Source organism: Nycticebus coucang, chromosome 3, assembly GCF_027406575.1.
Source record: "Nycticebus coucang isolate mNycCou1 chromosome 3, mNycCou1.pri, whole genome shotgun sequence".
Classification (NCBI taxonomy): domain Eukaryota; kingdom Metazoa; phylum Chordata; class Mammalia; order Primates; family Lorisidae; genus Nycticebus; species Nycticebus coucang.
In genome coordinates, this window is record NC_069782.1 from 4,067,941 (window position 1) to 4,084,677 (window position 16,737).

At 49.4% G+C, this 16,737-nt stretch overlaps 1 protein-coding gene across 2 annotated transcripts; it reads left to right on the forward strand.

Annotated features, from left to right (window-relative positions):
- The first annotated feature begins 3,529 nt into the window (after positions 1-3,529).
- On the forward strand, positions 3,530-8,203 carry LOC128580456 (casein kinase I-like). 2 transcript variants are annotated; one of them, XR_008378679.1, is made up of 2 exons: positions 3,530-3,668; positions 7,839-8,203. XR_008378679.1 is itself a non-coding variant. In XM_053582302.1 (2 exons), the coding sequence occupies exon 2, from the start codon at positions 5,975-5,977 to the stop codon at positions 6,596-6,598; it is 624 nt and encodes a 207-aa protein (XP_053438277.1). In that variant the 5' UTR covers positions 3,530-3,668; positions 5,891-5,974; the 3' UTR covers positions 6,599-6,948. The 2 variants fall into 2 exon arrangements, 1 of the variants encoding a protein (XP_053438277.1); XM_053582302.1 differs by lacking the exon at positions 7,839-8,203 and adding an exon at positions 5,891-6,948.
- The last annotated feature ends 8,534 nt before the right edge of the window (positions 8,204-16,737 follow it).

A 16,737-nucleotide genomic window follows, 5' to 3' on the forward strand; every position in this document is an offset into this window, starting at 1 on the left:
AATTATCTCATTTTATTTATTTAGAGATAGAGTCTCAAGTTATCACCCTGGGTAGAGTGCTGTGGCGTCATAGCTCACAGGAACCTCCAACTCGTACTCAAGCAATCCTCTTACTTCGATTTTTTAATTTTTAGTTAAGACAGGGACTCACTTTTGCTCAGGCTGGTCTCGAACTTGTCAGCTCAAGCAATCCACCTGCTTCGGCCTCCCAGAATGCTAGGATTAGAGGTGTGAGCCACTGCACCCGGCCCGAATTATCTCATTTAATTCTCAAAATAATACAGAAACAATAATATGTTTATTGCCCTCATTTTATGGATGTGGAAGCGTGGCTTTGAGAAATGCAAGTCCTTTTTCCAACAGCACAGAGCCAGTGACAGGCAGAGCAGATGTTTGACCCCATGACCCTGAGTCCCCATGAGTGCCAGCAGTCACCCTGGCTGCTGGGGGGGCCATTGGTACATTTGTCTACTAACTCCTTCTGGTAACCCTGAGAGGTAGGTCAATGTTTTCATCCCCATTTCCCAGCTGGGGAAACTGAGCCTCACAGAGGTTAAGTGATGTGTCTGAGTCACCCGAAGCAGAGGAGTCTGAACCTGGCAGATTCTGCAGCTCCTCAGTCTCCCCTGGTGCCCCAGAACGTGGCTCCTTCTCTGCAACCCCCATCCCGCCCCCTCCACCATTGCACAGAACTATGCGGCCTCCTCAGATCCCCTCGGGGCATCTGAGGCCCCTGGGCCTCGGTGCAATCCTGGCACCAGGCACAGCTCAGAGAAGCCCAGAAAGGAGGCAGCTAATGTGGCGTGAAGCTGCAAGGGCTCACACCTCACTTCAGAGTCCCCTGCACCGGTCACCTTGAGCACCCACCACAAGAGAGGAACTGAGAGATTGATTGACTTCTTTCCTCCTCTGAGGTGAATCCCCCTCTCCAACCCCTGGGTGAGTCAAGGTTGAGAACACCTCTATCTTCCTCCTCACTGAGCGCCTCAGTGACCTGTCAGCTCTGCCCCACCCCGCCAGGCCCAGGGCCACCAGCTGGGCTCAGCACTCAACTTGCCAACTTGCAACCTGAGACAGGGCTGGCCCCTGAAAACAGCCTCACACCATGCTGGACGCCAACAGTGTCAGGGCAAGTGCCCAGAGCCCATTTGCTGTCTGCCCCCCATTTCTTCTTCTTCTTCTTTTTTTTTTTTGAGATAGAGTCTCACTCTGTCACCCTCAGTAGAGTGTCATGGCATCATCATAGCTCACAGCAACCTCACACTCTTGGGCTCAAGTGATCCTCTTGCCTCAGCCTCCTGAGTAGCTCGGACAACAAGAGCTGCCACTACACTCAGCTAATTTTTCTACCCTTTTTTCTGGAGAGAGGGGGGTCTTGCTGTTGCTCAGGCTGGTCTTGAACTTCTGAGCTCAAGCAAGCTGCCCATGTCAGACTCCCCGAGTGCTAGGATTACAGATGTGAGCCAGTGCACCAGGCCTGCCCCCACCTCATCACAGTGATCACGGACTCTGGGGACGGCTATTTAGGGAGCCCCCACCACCACCACAGACTGGGCCTTTGCACACACATTGCACCAGATTCTCCCAGCAGCCCAGCCCAGCGAGCAGTTTTATCTCCGATTTACACATGGAAGGCAGGAATTTGAAGTGGGTTTGGAGGCCACACACCCTGGATTGCCATCCTGGTTCACCACTACTTGATTTTAATCAAATCCCCTAAACGATGTAGGCCTCAATTTATTTTTTCTTCTCATCAGTAAAATGGGTGTAACACAGTGGCTGGTAACCTAGGCCGGCAGAGTCCCAAGAAATCCATGGAGAAGACTAAGGGGGAGGAGCTCAATACAATGGGAGAAATGGCTTCTTTATTTTAACAGCCTGAGTGTAGCATTCCCTTCCATGATAAAGGCACAGAACATTCCAGAGGAGTATTAGCAGCACCTGTGACCGTTTCATCAGTATGGCCATCCCTACTTCAAAAACAGAGTAGTTATTATTAGACTTGTCACTGGGTCTTGTTTAATGTGTCAGTTTGTCAATGCCCTTCCTAAAATACACGTCTCAGAGGAGAAAATAAGGCCTCGGCTGGGCGGTAAGCCTGTTTCCTCTGCTTACCCGAATGAAGTCCCTCTGTTCTCACAGCCACCTGCTGTCTGTATCTCCTTCACTGAGTTCAGGGACTTAGGGCTGGAGAAGGTCTAAGGCAGGCCCTAACCTGTGGGCTCGGCCTAATAGATCTTTTAGACGATATAGCAGCTCCATCAAACAACTGCTAGGTCCCAAACCTTGCAGTCACCCTTGACACCCTTCACATCCCACATCTCATCTGTCAGTGAGTCTGTCTGCTCCATCTTTAACATATTTACTGCCCCCCCAAAAAGAAAGAAATAGAAAATTCTTCCTTGGTGCCATGGAGTATTATTACAAAAATAGAATAAAAACTTTGAAAACAAAATGATCCTAACATGTACATCGATAAAAAGTAATATACAAACTTGAAAATCAGTAAAGTAAAAAGTCAGGTGAAAATTTGAAGAATAGTTCATAACTCATGTTCCAGTTAATGTGTTAAATCCGTCCAGCAGCAGGTCCCTTCCCATCACGTCTGCAGCTTAGTCTGGGTCTGAGCCACCACTGGTTCCTACCTAGAAAATTCCCATGGCCTGGTCCCCTCTGGTCTCATTTCAACATGAAAGTCAAATTGTTCCTTGCTCAAAACCCTCCAAGGGCACCAATCAGACGCCCAGTAAAAGCTGAAGTCCTTACAAAGGCTGTCGCCATCCCTGCCCGCAGCGTCCCTCCTCCCTGCCCCTCACTCACTCAGCTCCAGCCTCCTCACTCTTCCTCCAGCACCGGAGGGTCCTGCCTCCTCAGGGCCTTTGTACCTGCTATTCTCTAAGCCTGGAAAAGTGTTTGCCTTCGCCCTTTAGGTTCTTACATGCACATTTCCTTCTCGCTGAAGCTTCCCTGGCGTAGTGTCAGTCAGTAAGTGCCATGGAGAAAAATAAAACAGAATAGGAATGGATCCGTGGATGAGGGACGTGGCCATTTCACGTGGGGTCAGGAAAGGGTCTCACTGGGAGCTTTGGCCACGTGGATTTCTGGAGAAAGAACATTTTAAGCAGCAAGAATGGCAAGTGCAGAGGTCCTGAGGCAGGAACATGCTCGGCAGCTTACTGAACAGCAAGGCAGGGAGTGCGGCTGCAGCAATGAGCAGAGGGCAGGAGGAACGGCAGCCAGAGACACCGGCAGCCGGACACGGGAGCTGGGAGCCTCTGAGTGAAAAGACAGATAGTCTGACTCGCAGCTTGACTGGGTCTCCGTGGCCACTGTGTTGAGAAAGAATGTGGGTGGAAAGTGGAGAAGCAAAGACACCAGCAAGGACACTCATGCAGTGACCCAGGCGGGGGGAGTGGCCCGGCCCCGTGGTAGCTGTAAAGGAGGGCGGCGCCTGTGGCTCAGTGGGTAGGGCGCCAGCCCCATATACTGAGGTGGCAGTTTTGAACCCAGCCCCGGCCAAACTGCAACAACAACAAAAAAATTAGCTTCGGTAACTGTGAAGGTGGTAGCAAGGGGTCAGATGTGCTAAAGGTCCTAAAATCTTGCCAAGAGGAATTGCTGATGGATTAGATGCATGAGAAAGAGAAAAATAAACCAACCAACCGGTGGTGAGTCCAAACTTAAAGGCCTGAGCAATGGGAAGGATGGGGTGGTCACTGACCGAGATGGGGAAGAGTCTGCAGGGACCGGGTGAGGTGGAGGGAAACCGGTTCTGCTTGGACACACTAACGCTGAGTGTCTATCAGACATCCGAGTGGAACTGTCCAGTAGACATCTGGACACTGAGCCTGGAAATCAGGGCAGAGGTCGTGTGACAGAGATACTTTAGGGAGTGTGGCCTGTCTTCGCCACCCAGGGCCCTGCTGACTGTTGCCTTGTGGGCACTTATCAAAGGCAGCAGGACTTTGGTGTTGGATGGAGGCCTAATGCCTGGCTCCACTTTGAACTGGCTCTGGGGCCTTGGGAAAGTGAGCTGACCTCTCCAAGCCTTAGTTCCTTATCTGGGATACGAAACTTCTGTGTCAGCATGTGCTGGGCTCCCAAGCAGTGGCCATAAATACTGTTAGCGTATTCTGCTGGACAGGTTTATGTTGCTGCAAGTCCCCTGCCCTTTTTGCCTCCAGTTACACTCTGAGCCACAAGATCCTTCCCCTGGGAGGATGGGGCCAGGGAAGGGCATTGACCTATGGACTTCCTCTCTGAAGAGATGACCTGTCTAATGAGACTCTTTGGCCATGAATTTGAGTTGGGAATGAAGAGACTGGGCCTGGAGCTAAAAGGCCATTCTGGGCCATGCACCAGATGAGCAAGCCAAGGACACCAGATGACCTTGGGTGAGAGCCTCACTGGTGGCCGTCTGGCTCCTGTCCTTATCCCCAGCAGGACCTAATGGCTGCCAGTCCTGTCCTCAGGCCCTGCCAAGTCCCACTGGACATCCAGTCAACAAAGGCACATTTGTGAGCTCAAGAGCCCCCATTGTAACCTTCAGGGGTGATTAACTCCCAGCTCAGCCTGGTGTGGAGCAGATGATGGCCTGGATGCTTCTTTCTCCAATAGGCTTGGAATGTTCTGTCCCTCTTTTTTTTTTTTGTAGAGACAGGGTCTCACTTTATGGCCCTCGGTAGAGTGCTGTGGCCTCACATAGCTCACAGCAACCTCCAACTCCTGGGCTTAAGCGATTCTTTTGCCTCAGCCTCCCGCGTAGCTGGGACTACAGGCACCCACCACAACGCCCAGCTATTTTTTGGTTGCTGTTTGGCCGGGGCCGGGTTTGAACCCGTCACCCTCGGCATATGGGGCAGGCGCCTTACCAACTGAGCCACAGGCGCCGCCCGTTCTGTCCCTCTTGATTGTGGACAATAGGGTTGGAGTCTTTTCTGGCACTCTTAGAACAAGTGTGTTTGGAAAGCTTTCTGGAATGTCTGGTAAAAAGAAAGACTTGCTGACTCCTAAGCATTCCATCTGCCTATGTTCCCATCCATGTCCACCTTCGGGGCCATGCCAGGGGTTGGCCCTTGGGACTGTGGATTTGTCCTTGATTTGGTGACAAGAGAAGGAAGGCAGATATACCAGACACAGAGGATAAAACTGACTTTGCCGTTATGGGCAGAGGGGAAGTGAGCTTCCAAGATGGGAGAGCCCTGAACCTGGGGGTGAGCAGGACAAGGCAGTGGGTGGGGGAGGAGCAATGCCTGGGTCTGTGCTCGGTGGGGGCAGCAGGCACAGAGGAAGCCCCACCCCAGGACAACCTGCTCCATGCAGCTCACAGCCTTGCTCTCCCTCAGCTTCCTCCACTTTCTTTTCATCGCTGTCTTAACATCATGGGACACACCACACAGTTGATATGATGCCTCTTTAGAAAATGTATCGGGATACCCTGTTCCCTCATTCCTCACCCCACACTCCAGGCTCTCACCTGTGACCAGGCTCAGGACTCTCCTGGGCCTGCCAAGGAGCGCAGGGGCCGCCTCCTCACTGCACCAACTCTCCAAAGTGGTCACTGCAGCAGCTTATGATAGCAGTCTCCGTGCCAACCTCATCCACCCACCAAGAGAGACCAGAGGTGTGTGTGAAAACCAGCTGGCTGTGGTCTGCTAGGAGCACACGAGACAAAAATGCCACCTGCTGGTGGACATTGTGCAAGTGGGCAGCCATGGAACTCAGGGTCTCACTCTGTACCCAGAGGGCACCAGGTCTGTCAGCAGCCCTCCCTTTGCAGTCCTGATGTGGGTGAGGGGCAGTGAGTAGGTATATTCAGGTACATTTCCATCAAACACTGATAGAATAGTTTTGCTGATTCTGAAACTTTTTTTTTTTTTTGGAGACAGAGTCTCACTTTGTCACCCTCGGTAAAGAGCCATAGCATCACAGCTCATAGCAACCTCAGACTCTTGAGCGGCTCCTGGCCGACCAGATGATCAGCCGTATAGAGCACATCTGTTCCAAGAACTTCATCCACCGGGACGACAAGCCCCACACCTTCCTCACGGGGCTAGAGAAGAAGGGCAACCTGGTCTACATCATCGACTTTGGCCTGGCCAAGAAGTACCAGGATGCCCGCACCCACCAGCACGTCCCCTACCAGGAAAACAAAAACCTGACCGGCACTGCCCGCTATGCCTCCATCAGTACCCACCTGGGCATCGAGCAAAGCCGTCGAGATGACCTGGAGAGTCTGGGCTACGTGCTCCTGTACTTCAACCTGGGCTCCCTGGCCTGGCAGGGCCTCAAAGCAGCCACCAAGCGCCAGAAGTACCAGCGAATCAGCGAGAAAAAGATGTCAACGTCCTTCGAGGTCCTCTGCAAAGGCTACCCCTCCCAGTTCTCCACATACCACCACTTTCGCCGTTCCCTGCAGTTCCATGACAAGCCTGACTACTCCAACCTGCGCCAGCTCTTCTGCAACCTCTTCCACCCGCAGGGCTTTTCCTACGACTATGTCTTCGATTGGAACATGCTCAAATTCGGTGCATCCCAGAACCCGAGGATGTGGACTGGGAGCAGTGAGAACACCAAGCGTAAGGAGAGGATGGGGTAGCTGCGGGGGTCCCTGACCCGGGCCCGACCCCTGCCCTCCCAACCCCCCGCAGCAGCCATCTCCAATGGGCTCCGCAGTGCAGCCGAACCTGTGGCCTCCACCCCACCCTCCCACAGCCAGCAAGCTGGCAATACATCTCCCAGAGTGATCTCACGGGTGGACAGGGAGAGGAAGGTGACTATGAGGCTGCACAGGGGCGCACCTGCCAACAAATCGTCCTCAGACCTCACTGGGCCGCAAGAGGTCTCCCGGATCCCAGCCTCACAGACAATGCCATTTGACCATCTCAGGAAGTGAGGAGTGCCACCATCGGACCAGTGTTTGCTTAGTGTCTTCACTGTATTTTCTTTTAAACAACATCAAGATGAAAAAAAAAAAAACACTCAAAAGACCCAGCACAAAACTGATGATGGATTTTGTTTCTTTGATTTGGGGGGTGGGGGTGGGGCGCAATGGCAAGAAGATGGGATGGCTTTAACATTGAGGAACCTTGCTCCCTGGCATCACAGGCTGCCCAGCCCAGCCCCACACCCTGGGCCACAGGAGGTGACTGCCAAGTCCCCAGCCCAGCCACCTGTTCCATCACTGCTCCCACTTGCTGGAAGAGGAACGCTTTAGTGCTGCAGCTGGGTCTCACACGCCATCAGAAGTGGCTGGAGGAACTCATGTCAGGGAGTGGTGTGGTCACTCAAAAGCAGGTCCTACTGGGTTTTATGAGCCTTGGAACCGAGGAGAAACGCACAGCCCCCACCTCTCCTTGCCTCTCCTTGGAGACCTCGAGTGGATGGGGAGGTGGTGGGGCCAAGATGCTTTGTGTGTTTGTGCTGTATTTGATCTGTGTTCCCCAGCGCAGCAGGTGCTGCGTCCCCGCCTCCCCGGGTGAATTCCTTTCTCCCATGTCTCCTAACAGGGGCATGGAGTGGGCTGTGACATCCACATCCCTCAGGGCACAGAGGGTCCTCACCACCCTCAGACTGTCATCAGCCTGTGGCAGCCCCACCATTCATTCTTGGTCTTAGGGCAGAATCTGTAGAGACTACTTCTAAAAACATCTGACTGTGGGTTATAAATTACTCCCCTGGTTCTGATAGTCACCTGGGGTCTCCCCTCTCCCCAGGTTTCACCTTTCTGAGGAGGAGGAGCCTGAGGTTAAGATCGAGTGCTGGATTTCCCCAACCTTCCTAGTTAACTCCTGTTTTTGTTTTTATTTTTGTTTTCTTGTTTTTGTTGTCCTTCGGAGACATCTACCTGGGTGCCGACACTGCCTCTGGTGAAGAAGTCGCCATCAAGTTGGAGTGTGTGAAAACAAAGCACCCCCAGCTGCATATCGAGAGCAAGTTCTACAAGATGATGCAGGGGGAGTGGGGAGCCCGTCCATCAAGTGGTGTGGAGCTGAGGGGGACTATGATGTGATGGTCATGGAACTGCTGGGCCCCAGCCTCGAGGACCTTTTCAATTTCTGTTCCTGAGAATTCAGCCTCAAGATGGTGCTGCTCCTGGCCGACCAGAGGATCAGCACCCCAAGTAGCTGGGACTACAGACCCCCACCACAACGCCAGCTATTTTTAGACACGTGGTCTCACATTTGCTCAGGCTGGTCTTGAACCTGTGAGCTCACAGGTTCGATCCACCTGCCTCGATCCACCTGCCTCGATCTCCCAGAGTGCTGGGATTACAGGTGCGAGCCACTGCGCCCAGCCTCTAGAACTTCTTTTATATAGAATTGTGTATTGTGTACTTTTTTGTATCTGGTGTAATGTTTTCGATTATGGTTTCTCATTCAGCCATTTCGACAGGTGTATCAGCTGTTCGTTTCTTTTCATTGGTGAGTGGTATGAATGTAACATGTTTATTGATCTCCTGTTGATAGACATTTTGGTTAATTTCATTTTGGGGCTATGATGAATAAAGATACTATGAACATTTCTGTAAAAGTCTTTTTATGGATATGTTTCCACTTCTCTAGGAATAGAGGGCAAACATATGGTTAACTTTGCACAAACTGCCTCTTTCCCACGAGGGATGAAGCTGCAGTTGGTTCTCGTCTTGACCATTACTTGATATGGTCAGTCTTTTTAGTTGTAGCCATTAGTGGCTGCGTGGTGATCTCTTGTGGGTTTTTTAAAATTTGAGATATAATTCACATACCATAATATTCACTCTTTTAAAGTGTTCAGTTCAGTGGTTTTAAACATATTCACAGAGTTGTGCAACCATCACTACTATCAAATTTCAGAACACTTTCATCACCCCTGCAGCTAGTATTCCCCTAAGTTCCTCGCCCCTGGACAAACACGGATCTGCTTCGTCTCTCTGTGAATTTGCCTATTCTGGAAATTTCACATAAAGGGGCCAGGACAACATGTGGGCTCTCGTGTCTGGCTTCTTTCACTTGGCCTGTTTCCAAGGTCCATCCATCCTGTAGGATCTATCAGGACCTCATTTCTTCTTACATAGTCCATCATATGGACATACCACATTTTGTTTACCTGTCTGTTGAAGGATATTTGGGTTGTTGCCATTTTGTGGTGGCTGTAATACTGCTCTGAACACTCATGTATGTGTTTTTGTGTGGGCATGTGCTTTCAATTCTCCTGGGTTTTTACCTAAGAACAGAATAGCTACCTCATTTGGTTACTTTATCCCACAAATTCCAGCCACCTCAGCTTCTAGAGCTCAGCAAGAATGGTGTACTCTGCTTGGGGTCCCCTCCCTCTGCCAGGGTGTAGTGCCTCCAGGAAGAATTCTTGAGTGATTGGTAGGGCATGGTGGTGCATACCTGTCATCCCAGCACTTTGGGAAGACAAGGTGGGAGAATTGCTTGAAGCCAGGAGTTTGAGATCAGCCTGGGCAACATGGTGAGACTCCAAATCTACAGAAAAGAAAAAGAAGAATTAGCCGGGAGTGGTGGCATGCATCTGTAGTCCTAGCTATTCAGGGGAGTGAGGCAGGAGGCTAACTGGGGGCAGGGACTAAGGTGGGAGGATCACGTGAGCCCAGGAGTTCAAGGTTATGATGAGGTATAATGGTGCCACTGCACTCTAGCCTGGGCTACAGAATGAGACCCCATCTTTAAAAAAAAAAAAAAATAGAATTCCTAGTAATTGTACAGCTCACTGCTCCCCTGTCTTCCCTTCCTCAGAGACCACGGTGCTGTTGCTATCTATTGTCCAATGTCAGAAAACAGTTGGTTCATTTATTTGACCCAGTTTTCTCTTGTTTATAGTAGGTAGAGAACTCAGTTTGGTCATTCCATCAAGGCTGGAAGCAGAGGCCCCTTATACTCTTTAAATAGCTGTATTTGAGATCTTCATTATCTAACGTTATAGGTAGATCCAAATCCAGATGATACTTTCTTTTTTTTTTTTTTTTGAAACAGAGCGTGAAGCTGTCGCTCTGGGTAGAGTGCTGTGGCATCACAGCTCACAGCAACCTCCAACTCCTGGGCTTAAGCGATTCTCTTGCCCCAGCCTCCCAAGTAGCTGGGAGGACAGGCGCCCTCCACAACGCCTGGCTATATTTTGGTTGCAGCCGTCGTTGTTTGGTGGGCCCAGGCTGAATTCGAACCCGCCAGCTCAGGCGTATGTGGCTGGCGCCTTAGCTGCTTGAGCCACAGGCACCAAGCCCAGATGATACTTTCTACTAATATTTACTCATGGTGGCTTGTTTCCTTGTGTGTTTTGTACGTTTATATGAACCTGGTTTTAGTTGAGTTTAATCTGGGAGAATCCTAGGAGTCTAGATTGGGCCTGCCTTCTTCCAGAGATGATTCATGTTAGCTTCTGTCAGGTACTACAGGGGCAAAACAAATCCTAAAACAGGTCAGTTTAGTTTTTCTGCTGGGAATTTCTCATTGAATAAATTGGAACCCTGGGGCTACATAAGAGTGGGCATTTGGTTGTGAATTCTCAAGGACCACCACCACCATCATCACGCTCACCCCCATCATCATTACAGTCCCAGAGCCAAAGACTCGTAGACTCCCATCTGTCTTTTCTTTCGCCCCTCCACTGGAGATACAGCCACCTTCTAAGTCCCAGATTAATGCAGAGGTCTCAGTTTTGATGCTCCCCTTTTATGGAGGCTTCTCTTTTTCCTCATGATGCTTTAAGCCCCAAAGCTCTAGGTTCCTGTTATCAGCCTTTTTCACCAGTGTTCTACTAGCTTCTATTTTTTGTTACTGTTCACTGATTGTGGTCTCAGTTTGCTGATTCTTTGTGTGTGAATGTGATTTTTTTTATGGTTTTAATCTTGAGTTCAGCAATGCATATGAAATACTTTTTTAATAATTTATCCAGGATCTTGTTGAGTCATAGTGGACAGACTTTTTAGGATATTCAGTCTGCCATCTAGACCATTCCATTGCAAGCAGAATCCCTATCTCAGTGACATTATCTATGTGAAAAACATAATAATCCTGACTTCTGGGGATTGTTGCAAGGACCTGAGCTGTGTGTAAGGAATTCACCTGATAGTGCTTGGCCCGACAGTGCACACGTGCCGTCTCCAACATGATGCGGAAGGTGAGAGGGAAGCACTGATTGTAGCACAGAGCACTGCCTGCTCCTTCAACAGGCAGACATCACTAAGTGAGGACAAGAACCCATTGCCTCAGGCTGGGGGGTTCTCTTTCTTGGGTTGGGCCCCTCTGGGGGGCAATGGTCCGAGCAGTGAAGCAGAAGTCAGCATGACAGGGCTTTGAACCCTAGTTCAGCTTCCTATATGTTGTCCTTCGAAATCTCAGTCTCCTTCTGTGCAAAAGTAAGTCGTAAGTAACTGCCTGTTTATCTATTTCTTGGGGACATTGAAAGGACCTAATGATGTCATGATGACAAGAAGTCTTTAACAATGCAGCACTAAATGCCCGAAGTGATCAAGGGTAGGACTTAGAAATAAGAGTGGTAGAGAGAAAAAAATTCAGCTCTGGCCTTGTACCCCCAAGTCACTGACTATCTGATCCTGCAAATTTATTTCCCACATACTTTATATTGTGTAACTCATAGGCTAAAGAACCGTGAAGTTTGAGATGTTAGTCAACAGACTGAGGAGGCTGGGAGTGGCAGGGACACTACAGACGAGACTCTCTACATTATTCAGCAGAGCTGATCCTTTGTTTTTGAGGTGCTCTCCATTACTCTGAATATGAGAACTTGAACCCAGAATAAAGAAGCATATGTAGTGACTTTTTATTCTTCCTATTTTATGGCTTCATTTTTTTTTGAATAAATAGACTATTTTTGAGCAGTTTTAGGTTTACAGAAAAATTGAGTAGGAAGTACAGAGAGCCCCCAGTCGCTCCCTTCCCACACACACCGTCACTGTCTCTAATCAGTGTGGTCCATTTGCTACCCTGGTGAGTCCATGCGGACACACCGTTACCACCCAGAGTCTGGAGTGCACAGTAGGCTCGGCCTTGGTGCTGTGCATTCAAGACATGCACCCATCACTGCCCTAAAAACCTCTGGGCTTTGCCTTTTCATCCCTTCCCCAGACCTTAGCTATTGCTGATCTTTTTATTGTCTCCACAGTTTTGGCTTTTCCAGAATGCCTTATCACTGGAACCATACAGTACGCAGCCTTCCTAGACTGGCTTTTCTCACCATACAATGTGCACTTACAGCTCTTCTATTTTTCTTTTTTTAATTTCAGGTTAATGTGAAGGTACAAACAACTCGGTTACAGCATCTGGCTTTGTTAGGTAGAGTCCCTCTGCTAGTTGTGTCCCGCACCCAAAAGGTGTGCCGTATTGTGCCCATCAAGTGGGAGCACACATATCCCCCCCCTTCTTTGCCCTGCTCCCCCCCAACTTGAATTGAGTTTTTTCCTTGTGTGGGCACATGTTAGGCCATCTACTGGCTTCACAATAGTATTGAGTTTTTTCCTTGTGTGGGCACATGTTAGGCCATCTACTGGCTTCACAATAGTATTGAGTTTTTTCCTTGTGTGGGCACATGTTAGGCCATCTACTGGCTTCACAATAGTATTGAGTTTTTTCCTTGTGTGGGCACATGTTAGGCCATCTACTGGCTTCACAATAGTATTGAGCTCATTGGATATTTGGTTTTCCATTCTTGTGACACTTCACTAAGGAGAGGTTCTTCCCTGTTTCTTGTGGCTTGGAAGTTCTGTTTAGTATTCCATCATCTAGGTACTATAGTTGTTTATCCACTCACCTATGGAAGATGCTGTTTGGTTCCAAGTCTTGGCAATCACGATAAAGTTGCTGTAGAAATCCACATACAAGTTTTTGTGGAGACATGTAAATTCAAATGACTTCTGAATACTATTATTCTTAACTTTTCTGCACTTTTTGTTTTAGGTGTATCTTTTGTCAGCAGCATGAAATTAAAGTGTGTTTTTTTGTTTGTTTTTTGACACAGAGTCTCATTCCGTCACCCTCAGTAGAGTGCTGTGGTCTCACAGCAACCTCAAACTCCTGGGCTCAAGTGATTCTCTTGCCTCAGCCTCTCACGTAGCTGGGACTACAGGCACCCACCACAGTGCCCAGCTATTTTTAGAGACGGGCTCTCCTCTTACTCAGCCTGGTCTCAAACTGGTGAGCTCAGGGGATCCACCGGCCGCAGCTTCCCAGAGTGCTGGGATTACAGGCATGAGCCGCAGTGCCTGGCCTGGAAACTAAAGTTTTACAGCCAGTCTGTAGCGAGACAGGTGATGAAGCAAAGACAGCACCATACGAACTAAGTGTGTAGGTGGGTGTGTGCTATTCAAGTCTGTATTTGAAAGTTTTCACTATATAATGTAGGGGTGTTTAAAAAACAAATAAATATAGCCAGGTATTGTAGTGGTCGCCTGTAGTCCCAGCTCCTTGGGAGGCTGAGGCAATAGAATCACTTAAGCACAAGAGTTGGAGGTTGCTGTGAGCTGTGATGCCATGGCACTCTACGAAGAGTGACATAGTGAGACTCTGGATAAAATAAGATAAAATAAAAATAAAATATAAAAAACCCTCTGGAATGTGTGTAAAATCCTAATAGGCCACTCAGAGGGGAGCAAAGGGGAAGGACCCACACGTGGCCTTTGGCTCTACCTTCCAGTCAGGGGAAAATCACGGAGCCTCTTTCACTCTATTTTCTCCTGGTTTGCGGGGATCACAGCACCCAAGCCATGATGTGGGCATCATCATTGGCACCATCCGGGTGTTGCAAGAATCTGCCCGGGCCGGGCATGGTGGCTCACGCCTGTAGTCCCAGAGCTGTGGGAGGCCGAGGCGGGTGGATTGTCTGAGCTCAGAGGTTCGAGACCAGTATGAGCAGCAGTGAGCCAGAGTAAGACCCCGTCTCTACTAACAACATCAAAAACAACCGGACGTTGTGGTGGGCGGAAAGAGCACCGCCAGAGGAAGAAGAAAATGAACAACAACAAAAAAGTACTTCAAACGAAGAAGAATGAACAAGAAAGCTGAAATTTAAATGCCCACCAACCCAGGAATGGATTAACAAGCTGTGGTATATGTATACCATGGAATACTATTCAGCCATTAAAAAATTGGAGACTGTACATCCTTCGTATTAACCTGGATGGAAGTGGAAGACATTATTCTTAGTAAAGCATCACAAGAAGCATGAATCCTATGTACTCAATTTTGATATGAGGACAATTAATGACAATTAAGGTTTTGGGGGGGAAGGAAAAGCAGAGAGGGAAGGAGGGAGGGGGTGGGGCCCTGGTGTGTGCCACACCTTTTGGGGGCAAGACATGATTGCAAGAGGGACTTTACCTAACAAATGTAATCAGTGTAATTTGGCTTATTGTACCCTCAATGAATCCCCAACAATAAAAAAATAAATAAAAAATGAAAAAGAATCTGCCTGAACAGAGCCTGGGGCCCCGTAGTTTCCCAAACCACAGGGAACGGGCTGTGCTGCTCGCAACCAGCAGAGGGCGCACCGACAGCAGCACATGCCCCAAGTTTTCAGGCCTGGCTTTCCCTTGGGAGTATTTTTTTTAAAACAATGCAAAATTCAGACCTAACCAAGCCTCTTCGCATTGGGTGATTCCAGACATACAACATTTTATTGATGCTGCAGTGGCCTCCTGGTGCTGTCTCCCTTTTTTTCTTTTTTTTTGTGACAGAGTCTCACTATGTCGCCTTTCCTATTTGCTGTCCCAGCTTACAGCAACCTCTAACTCTTGGGCTTAAGCGATTCTCCTGCCTCAGCCTCCCAAGTTGCTGGAGCTACAGGTGCCTGCCACAACACCCGGCTATTTTTTTTGTTGCAGTTGTAGTTGTTTAACTGGCCTGGGCTGGGTTCGAACCCGCGAGCCTTGGTGTATGTGGCTGGCGCCATAACCACTGTGCTATAGGCTCCGAGCCACTGTCTCCCTTTTTATCTATGCCATAGACTCCAGGTTTGACCACCTCCAGGTCCTTTGTAAGGATCTGCTTCTCTTATCTGTAACTCCGGTTAGACTTGGGCAGACCTTGGCACAGGGCCTGGCCCAACACAGGACTTGAGGAGTGCTGGGCTCACTAATGGACTGGCATTATCTTCCATTTGTCATTTTATCTCCCTACAACTCAGAAGCAGGAGAATTAGTCATCCCTCTTGGCCCAAATCATCCATCACAGATATGGTTCCCAGAGTCTGGCTTGTTCAGCCTGGGCATAGATGGGATTATCTTGGGAGGCGATGGAACTGGGTGCCTCTCAGCATGCACTCCCCTTGTGAGTCGAATTTTGTACCTGGCAAAAGATATGTTGGCATCCTAACCCTTAGCACCTGAGAACCTTATTTGGAAATAGGGTCACTGTAGATGTAATTAGCTAATATGAGGTAATCAGGGTGTGCCCTAAGCCAATGTGACTGATACCCTTATAAAAGGGGGAGATTTGGACACACACATGCAGGCACAGGCCAGGGTGATGAATCTATCCAGGAATGCCACATATCCACCACCAAACACCAGCAGCTGGGAAGGGAACAGAGCAGCTCCTCCCTCACAGCCTCGGGACTGGCCCCCAGAACTGTGAGGAACAAATTTCTATTGGTTAAGCCACTCAGTGTTAGCATTTTGTTGCGGTAGCCCTGAGAAATGAAACCTTCCCTGGCCCCTCTCCCTAAAGCAAGTGTTCTTGTCACTGCCAGTTACTCCAGGAATAGGCAGCTCCTGCTCTAGGAACAAGGGATGAAAGGCTAGCTGAGAGTCCCAAGGCCCTGGTCTCCACCTAGTCTTACAAGGTACAATCAGAGCAGTGCGGTCCCTTGTTTTTCTAGCCATAAAATGAGGACAAACTCCTGCTCTAGAGAGGTGTGATGTCCAGTGAGACTATCTGCACCCTAGTGAGAGCACACAGCAGGTGCTAACAAGCCCACCTGCCTGCTCTCCCCGTGGCTCCCTTACAATCCACATTTCAGCTACAGCACCTGAGGATGTGCCCCGTGTCTCCCCATCCCACAGCAGTCTGGGGTGGTAGAAGTAGTTCCTTAACTCTGGATTTGAGCCCTGTCCCCCAGTTTGATCTTGGGAGCCTGCGTGAGCCAGGATCCAGAGAAGGCAGGAAAGTCTGTCTTCAGTCTGCCTCTCTTTGGACCTGAGCCCACTGCCTGCTGGACACATCTTTCTGAAACATACATACTTAGCCCTGTCTCTGCCTGGTGGACGGCTCTCTCCAAGCTTCCCTTTGCCCCTGGCCTCCTTTGCCCAGCTCTGCCTGCTTCTCAAGCTTTGGCCAGAGGCCTCTCCTCTCCCCACCTGCCCCCTAGGCCCTCTATATGTGGACCATAACAGATAATGTCCTCCTTACTTGTCCTCTCTTATATACCCCAGTGCTTTTCTTATACCTGCTAGTGAGTCCAGCCCCAATTTATCCACCTGAGAAAACCTACTGTTTCTCAGGCTCAAGTTAAACATCAGTCAGAGAGCATGGGAAAAACCAGAAGAGGAAGGTGAGCCAAGGTGCTTAGAGTTTCTAGCTCTATATCAGCCAATGATAAAGTGCCAATAGCTGCTGTCACTGGTCCTGGGTATAAGGCTCCTCAAGAAAGCCATGTGGAAGGCTGGGTGCCATGGCTCACACCTGTAATCCTAGCACTCTGGGAGGCCAAGGCAGGTGGATTGCCTGAGCTCATTGGTTTGAGACCAGCCTGAGTCACAGTGAGACCTTGTCTCTAAAAATA